Source organism: Gavialis gangeticus, unplaced genomic scaffold, assembly GCF_001723915.1.
Source record: "Gavialis gangeticus isolate Ggan-Ray unplaced genomic scaffold, GavGan_comp1, whole genome shotgun sequence".
Classification (NCBI taxonomy): Eukaryota; Metazoa; Chordata; order Crocodylia; family Gavialidae; genus Gavialis; species Gavialis gangeticus.
This window is the reverse complement of record NW_017728995.1, coordinates 44,124,969-44,133,747: the sequence shown is the minus strand read 5'-3', so window position 1 is coordinate 44,133,747 and position 8,779 is coordinate 44,124,969. Positions and strand designations below refer to the sequence as shown.

Below are 8,779 nucleotides of genomic sequence, written 5' to 3'. Positions count from 1 at the left end.
AAAAAAAAAAAAAAAAAAAAAAAAAAATCAAATGTTCGTGATTATTTTGCATAGATACCTTGAGTTATCAAAGAGGCCCTCAAAAACATGCAGATTCTTTCATACTACTAAACATCTTTAAAAATACGACACAATGTATATTCTTAAGACTCAAGAAATTCGCTCTAACAGTTTATCAAGAATTCAGATAAACTAAAGCAAGCAGCCAAAAACTACATTGTCCATCTTACAAAAGCTAATTTAAAATCTCTGAAAGCAACTACTTAGAAGATTCTAAACAGAACGTTGTGAAAAAGAGCCATAGCTTTGCTTTTACATACTCTGAGATACTCCTCTAAATTGTGGATTGTGACAGGTACATCTTTCCCCCCTTTTTTCAGCTCTATATTGGGAAACCCAGGAAGTGTGAAATCCAGGCCTAGATCTTCCACTGAACAGCCATTCATAGTAAGGGCCTCCAATGCATACTGTAGACTTTCTTTGGTCTAAAAAAGAAAAAAAAAAAGCCAGGAAGAACAATTCATTCATATGAACTTTCACAAGTGATTTCTAAATATTTAACATTAGACAAAATTCAACTCCTATAAAAGCTGGTATTGAAAAAATATTGTTGTACTACTGTTGCTTGTTTCACATGAGAAGTTTATAGACTACCTTATCATATACCTGCCTCAGCTGTGGACAAGCCTGTAGGCTTAAGCATACTTTTAACTGATGTTTTTGGAAACTTTATTTCACTGTAGACTCCTTTATTTGAAGATTGAAGAGGTGATTAGTTAAGTTGGTCTGAATCAGGCAGAAAGTAGAATAAGGCAGCACTTCAGAGGCAAATTCTTAGCATTTGAGGGAGTAAGTAGTTGTCTATGAAAATTTATGCCTCTCTGAACCAATTATTCCTAAGGTGCTAGCCCAATCTACCTTCTCTCTCACTTCGGCCAGGGAAAGAAGTTACATATAAACCAGTTTAAGTGACCAGAAACTGGTTTAAACCTGTAACGGAACAGAAGATCAGTGCACATAAAGCAGTTTCAAAATGGCCAAAACTAGTTTAAGATAAACCTGGCTGAATCTGGTTTAAGACTTAACTGATTTGGGTCAAACCGGTTTATGCAACTTCTGTCCCAGGCCCCTTCCTGGTTTAAGTTATATCAGAGTCCAGCATCCCAGCATGCTCCACAGTCCTGGGCTGGGCTGTCTGTTCCAGCCAAGCAGGGTTGGCTCCATGCCTCCCCTCTCTCACTGGAGCACTACTACTGTTGGGTCGGCCTGGTATGGGGCAACAGCCCTTGGCAGATGTCTCCAGCCCCCCTTGCCGTACCAGCAGCAGGAATGGGGGGGAGGGGGGCCAGATCCCAGTAGCCTGAGGGGAAGCGAGGGTTTAATCCCCTGATTGCAAGGGAGGGCAGCACAAGTATCAATAACTTCGCTCGTGCACCCAGGACTGCAGGAGCCAGATGCCAGTAGCCTGAAAGGAGGGGTTTAATCCCCACCTTGCAGGCAGCAGCAGTGGCAGAGGGGCACTGACAGTGCCCTGGGCCAAGTCCCTCCGAAGAGCAGCTGGCCACAGGGAGGGGACAGGGAGGGAGGATGTGACCTGGCTGCAGGGAAGGGGGGGAGGGAGGGGGAGCTGAGGCTAGGTGTGGAGCCTGACACACCACTGCCTCCCACTGCAGCAGTGCAGCCCAGGTGGTGGGGGTCAGCACCTGCTGCCTCCTACCTCCGGCCCTGTGCAGGGGCCACAGTTTACAGACAGGCTGCAGAATGGCCCCTTGCCCCCTCAGGCTACTGGGGTCTGGCCCCAACCCCATCAGCCAGCAGGGGGGGCACTGGGGACCCCTGACAGGGGCTGCTTCCCCCTGCTCCCCCTCCAGGCAGACCCCAGCTGGGGCCCCTGCAGGTCAAGGTGGGGGTTTAAAATCCTCCCCAGTCACACTCAGGCCTACCCGGGCCTGGCCACATGCCCCCTCAGCTTAGTTTCCCTCCAGCTGAGGGCTCTTCCTAGTGCTCCCCAGCTTCTGGCCCAAGCCACTGCAGGCATGTGCCTGCATTTCCAGAGTCAAAAGTGAATGTCTATTCACTTGCAAACTGGTTCACTCTCCACAAGTTAGACCAACCTGCAAAGACTGAATCAATTCAGGCTCTGAGTTTTTTAATGTCCGTCCCTAGCTTTTAAGATTGGTATGAAAAACACAGTTTAAAGCAGAATGAAAATATTTAGCTTCATTTAAATATGAGACCAAGAATTAAAATTATTCTGGATAGCCATTTTTTAGCAGTTTTATTCCAACTTATTTGTTATTCCTATTCCTTTCATAAAAATACAGCCACGCTAGTCCAACCATGGTTAGTTCACAAGAGCCAAAAAATAAATAAGTAAAGGCTAGCCTTGTCTCTGTCTTATGTCTACTTTCTTACCTGTGTTTTATCTTGTTCAAGTCTTTTTTTCTGTCTCACAATATCTTCAAGATGATATATTGATTTGGCTACCACTGGATCAATACTAAACAAGTCATGTGAGGTTAAGGAAGTTTCCTGTCGTAACATCCACTTGTAAAAAGGAAGGCCAAGGGGAAGGTCCACCTGGAAGCAAAAAAAACCAACGTTTGTTTTTTTCCTCCTGATAGTTAAGGTTTTGAAACTATTTTTTGCATGGAAGTTTTGTTGTTTCACCTCTTTATATTCAAGAGGAAGTGAGTAGTATTGCTAACACTACTTGAACAAGCTGAGTGTTGTACACTTTTTATAATAGGAAACATAAAAAATATATAGTAGAAAAAAGTTACAAAAACATCTTCAATGTTATGTTGATATATATATTAGCTATACATTGTCAATATAATGCAGCAGCAACATTGTTCAAGATCACATTGCACCATGAATCACTCTGGAGACCCATTAGTCCCTACAAAATTTTGTAGAGACTCTGTAAAATGACTAGGTATGCAAATGCCTGACTTAGGAATTAACAGTAAAAACCTTATGACTCTTAGCATTTCACATTTTGTGGACTTCATGTTGCATTTTTGGTTGTAAGAAAATCTGGCTCAAAAAAAAAATCAATTTTGTCTCACCAATCTAAAATCCATGATAGCCTTGGCCATTAGTTTTCCTAAGAAGCGGAACTTCATTTTAACTTTTGCAATGTGTGCTGGTTTAGCTGTTCTACCAAAGGGAAGTGCGAACAATCCTTGTAGATTATGAATATACTTGGTGCCTTCTTGGCTTCCTGTTGAAAGCAAAATGGATGAATTCAGTGCACGCAATAGGCCAAAATAACCTAACATTTAGGATAAAAATATTACTAGATTAACCATGCCCCCCAACGTGGTTACAAAATTTAAACAACTCCTTATAGCATGTGCAAAGGAAACAAATCTTTGAATAATGTGTGATGAACTGCACTAGAGGTGGATTTATTTACTAAAGCAAGTTCTAAATCTACTTTGATTAAAATATAAAAGATTTGTGAATGCACTGAGGGTAATTGTCCAAATCACACAGTAAAATAAAATAAGATAAATAAATAAATAAAATAAAATCAACTTAATTTATATTAGAAAATAATACCCATAAGTTTAGGCACCACTACCTATGTTTCTCAACGTACAAACATCTTTTAGAGGTATGAGAACCAAAAAGTGGCAGTTCTTTAGCATGAAAATGAAGTTTTACATTTAGTATGTTTCTGGATAGAGCTTAAGTTTAAAGTTGAAAAAAGTTAAATACTATTCTTCCCCCCCACCCCAGGCCAATAACATATATTGATAGTTTAAAAAGCAAGTTACCTTTTGGATTGGCTAGAGTTACTTCTTCTCCTCTCCAGAGGCCTAAATCTGCTCTCTGTAGTTCCTGAGATACAAGTGCATAAAACTCCAGTGTAGGGCCTAGACCGGTACCAACCTTTAGGAAAGGGTAATTTCTCATGTTAGATCTGGTTTGAAAGTTAAAATCTTGACAACTTTAAGTACAAGCTGTACAGCATGGAAATATTATTTCTCTGTTAAAGAAAGCATAATCCCTTCTCCAGTCAAAAAGCTAACTACAAATAACAGCCCTTAAAAATGAAGAAAATCAAAAAGAACACATACATTGGGAAGGAACACTAACATAGTGACCAACTTATAAAATGGAGAGAAGTGCAGATGTACTTACCTAAAATTAGAAACATCTAAAAAACCATATCTGACTGATTAACTTAAAAATCAACAGGCTTGATGATGAAAAAAATCACTTTTCCCAGCTTATCAGAAAGACAGCAAGCACTCAGCTATACTTTAAGTCAATGAAGCTTACTGGAAGTCTGACAAAAATCACTGCAAAGGGTCTCTAATCAAAATAGCCATTACTTACTTCATTCTCATACTGGATTTCCAACATGGCTCTTGAACTGCCTAGATCTTGCATCACAGATTCCGCCTGTTTCAACAGTTCATCTCTGTTCACAGTGCGCTACACACAAATTTTAGGTAAGGTTAGGTTTCCAGACCCCATTTCCTTATCAAGCAAGGCAGGTACAACAGGAAGCAGATTAGTTTATATAGCTCTTTTCTCTTCCCATAATTCAAATAAAATGGATTTGCCTTTAATGTGTCATTTATACCCCACCGGAATAAGCAAGCAGTATGATTTCCACATGAAAATGATTCAGCTTAAATAATTATTAACATTTCTTCCATACCAGATTCTTCAATCAGATCATTATGTCTTAGTCAGTAGTATTCTTGTTCTGACCTAAAGAAACAGTTCAAGCCCCAACACTAAAACTAGTGCACTAGAATAGAGGTTGATGGATGTCGCTGCCTCCAGTCCCCCAGAGTGTGGGGACTTGGTGTGAATAGGCAGAAAGAGAAAAAAAGATACACCTATGACCCTGTAAAAATAGTCCCTGCCCTCCTCCATGTAGACTTGAGGAGAATGAAGTTGCAAGCTGGATTGGCAGGTTGCAGTACAGCCTTCCACATGTGCAAAGAAAGTGCTGACTAGCTCTTCCCCATCCTACACCTGCAGATGCCATTTGAGCTTAAAAAAATGAAAAAGCATCTCCTAAAAACTAAAGTAAGAGGGGAATGGAGTTAAAGCTGTTAACATCTGGTTTAGCGTGGAGACTGCTCCTTCATCTTTTCTGAAAGGTAGGCAACAGATTCCAAAAACAGTGCTGGGACTCTTAACTGGGCAGGGGACCAACAGTAGCTCTGCAGTAGGTAAAATGAATTACAGAGGAAGGCTGTCCAGTGCAGGTCAAGTTACTTCTGAGAGTTCCCAGTTGTATTAAAAGTTGCAGCCTAATTAGACTACATACCCACTTTTCTTTCTTCCTGCAGTTTCTGAAATTATAAACTTCTCCATTCTTTTCTATTAGCCTCTAATGACTACCAAGGAGGTAATTAAATATCTAAGATTCAGTTTTATCATCATATTTTAGTCTATAATTATGCTCTGTATCAAGGGATATTCAAGTCCTAAGAGTGCATTACACTTGGTACTTAACCTTATAGATGCACAATACTGAACCAGAAATAAAAGTTTTAATGATTCTGGCAGAGAGAGACACAAATAGTATCCACCAGAAAAGTAACAACTTAGAAAGGAAGCCTGAAGTGCTCACATCCACCCAAAGTAGTATAGCACAAAAGATTTTTTGAAAGCAAGTTCCTATAAATTCCACAGACTGGCAATGCTCAGGTTAGCTCAGGAAGAGCTATCAAGCTTGTTCCTACCCCAGCTTCCCAGAGGTAGGTAGAGCATACATCCCCTCACATTTTTGGAAGGTTGCCATGCCAGTAAAAATAGGCTTCATCTAAGACTTCTCGTTATGTACATGCTAGCAATATTGAGGTGGGGTCAGTTTGAGCCAAATGGCTTTAAAAATAATTTTTACTTCAAGTGGAAGAATGATCATTATGGAAAGAACTAGCTACTCATTTGTAACATGAATATTGGTACTTACTTTTTTCCTGTCCAGTCGGGGTGCTACTCTGCTATCCTGAGAATCTGACTGATTGATTTCTGGATTAGTGTCTAGTAATCTCTGCATGGCTCGATCACGATCAAAAGCGGTTACATAAAACAGCATTTGCCGAGTGTCAAATGGAAAGAAAAATGGGCTGTAAAGAATTGGAAGAGTTAACTTATAGTCTGAGTTTAAGGAGATTGGATAGGGAGTTACTTATGCCCCAAACTAGTATTAACATACTAATGCACACTGGAAGTTATTTTCCCCCAGTATAAAATAAGAACTTCCCAAACTACAAAATAACTGAACTCTAGCTAAAACTACGGTAAGAACTTCACAGAGGTAGACATAGTTTAAAAACCAATAATTAGAAATCCAGACAATTAAGTGCAAAATTTAAACTAAAAATACGCCTGGTATTTCAAAATATGATTCTGCACAGTGGGTGCATCTACACATGCTCTTTACTACAGAGTAGACTAATTAGCTGTGCAGTAAAGTGTCACAGTAATGTGCACCTGTATTAGGGCACAGTAAATTAACTCTGCTGTAAGATACTGTTGGGGACAATAATTGGTGGTTATACTAAGTACTGGAGTAAGCAACTGCAGTGAAATGCACGTGTAGACAGTGATGGGGCTGGCTGGGACATAAGGGTGCTGAAGCATGGGGGCTGCCTGCTGCCTAGCCACAACACTCCACACTTTTGCACGCTCACCCCCCCAGCCAGCCCCTCTGCCATTTGACACTGCCACATGGGGCTGACTGCCCCCCCTTCCCCAAGCTTGCTGCCAGCTTAGAGCTGCTCTGCCTCAAATTGTTACTGTACTGGGGGCACATGTAGACGCTGCACTTGGGAGCAGTGTACTCCAATTCAAACAGCTCTGGAGTTTATCCCTTCACATTAATTACACGTGTAGATGCACCCAGTTAGTGTCAATATTCTTCCAGCCTCTCCTACTTTTGGATCATATTTCAAGTGCTCATAGCTTGTGGCTCTGCATGTTACTAGTTTGAAGAAGTCACTTTACTGATAACCCCATTTGTACCCTTCTCTATCCTCATGATTTTTCAGAAAGGTTTTTAAAAATCCATAGGTCTGCAAAAGGTAATTATTCAGAAGACACCACATATCTTCTGGAATTTCAAGAGTACTACTGAAATAAGAATGCATTAAATTAGCTGCAAGGGTGCATTTAATTCACCCTGCCTCATTCATTTAACAATGTGAATTTCATAACCTGGACTATACATATATGCGCACACACACACACACACACACACACACACACACACACACTAATTGTATGTTGCATTTGACACGAATAGTTCTCAAACTGAAATATGGAGGCTGTAATGCACTCATTTGGAAAAAAGGCCAAAATAAACACAGTTACAAGTCAGAGTATACATTTTCAGTTTTTAACTACCTGTTATACTCAAGGAAAGTTGCTTTAGTTACTTTTTTCCTCAGGCATAATACCGTTTTAAATCTCCCAGTTGTTAATATAGGCATAATTCAATTATTTGTGTTGTTTTAAGGATTACCGAGTTTCCTAATTTCAAATCAGTATTTGTTACTCAGATACAATATATTACATTTTTAACTCTGAAACTCCAGCATTAAACATTTCCAAACTTTAACATCAGTTTAATGATTTTATCATTTACCTATTTAGTTTCATAAATTTAATTTCACTAAATCACATTAAGCCAAAAATACATGCATTTAAAGTTTTGTCAACCATAGTGCTGAATCTTTGAAAAAACATGGAGTCTGGGTAGTAACCTCAAATCTGGATAATGATTCCAATTTGGAATGATAAGGGTCAATCTAAATATTTTTAAGTACTAAATTTAAGAGAGTCATGCAATATCTTTTATTTTAGGACTCTGCCACAAATCATTTAACATAACTACCATACCTGTGTATTAAGGAAATCAGAAATGGTATTTAATCTAAAACAAAGTAGGTTATACTTTAATAAGTTGCTCTGCATTTTTACTGTTCAAACTCAAACTTTAAACAGGCTGCAGAAAGCAAATGTTTTCATACCAGGTTTTTCCAAGCTCTGTCAGCCAAGTTGGTATGTTTCCCGTCATGATTACCAATGGATCCTGAAGCTGTCTGTTTGCTTTTGCTGTCAGTTTACTGTTGATAAATTCTGAGGTCGGAATAATCTCCTTACAGATCGCATTCTGTGATGTTAAATACAAAAGTCAAAACACACCCATAAAAACACAATGTGTCTTTTTAGAGAGGTATTGGAAGTAACAATACTAGGTCTTCCTAATTTTCTTTTCATTATACAAATGCTTTACCAGTCAGATTTTTTTTCATTGTGGTTGGTTTGACCAAGGCTGATCAACATGCTATCCAAAGGACCTACTAACCACTTCCTTTATCTCTTTGAAAAAGAGTGATTTTTGAGGAGGTTTGAGGGAAGAAGGAATTTTACAAATTTGATGAAAATGATACGCTGCAGGAGCTTAAGTAATCTGCAGAACATCCCTGAGAAACAAGAGTTCAGCAACTTTACCAGAGGATAAATATAAGGGGCAAAAGGGGAAAGGCAATACACCTCTTGTATCCCATCATTTTATGGAGAGAAAAGGGCCAATAGAGGTATTCCTGAATGCAGTTTTTTCCAGCACAGTGATCAGTACATAAATTAGTGTCATATAGAATTTAGTAAACATTTTCTATAGTTAAAAGGTAACCATTTAAATATACCAGGAGCAGGGGTTTTCAATCTTTTTTACTAACTGTACCTCTGGCAGCCCTCTTTTTAATAAGTGTACCCCTGGAGGTTGATGTGGATGATG

At 39.3% G+C, this 8,779-nt stretch overlaps 1 protein-coding gene across 4 annotated transcripts in view; it reads right to left on the bottom strand.

Annotated features, from left to right (window-relative positions):
• The window catches only part of TRIP12 (thyroid hormone receptor interactor 12), a 182,373-nt gene that overhangs the window by 8,355 nt on the left and 165,239 nt on the right, over positions 1 to 8,779 (bottom strand). For all 4 annotated transcript variants that reach the window (XM_019503595.1, XM_019503597.1, XM_019503596.1 and 1 more), the window contains 7 exons: positions 8,010 to 8,152; positions 5,948 to 6,104; positions 4,351 to 4,449; positions 3,786 to 3,900; positions 3,072 to 3,226; positions 2,416 to 2,580; positions 321 to 485 (listed from right to left, as the gene is read on the bottom strand). In XM_019503595.1, coding sequence (XP_019359140.1) covers positions 321 to 485; positions 2,416 to 2,580; positions 3,072 to 3,226; positions 3,786 to 3,900; positions 4,351 to 4,449; positions 5,948 to 6,104; positions 8,010 to 8,152 — 999 coding nt within the window. The remainder of the gene's footprint in view (positions 1 to 320; positions 486 to 2,415; positions 2,581 to 3,071; positions 3,227 to 3,785; positions 3,901 to 4,350; positions 4,450 to 5,947; positions 6,105 to 8,009; positions 8,153 to 8,779) is intronic.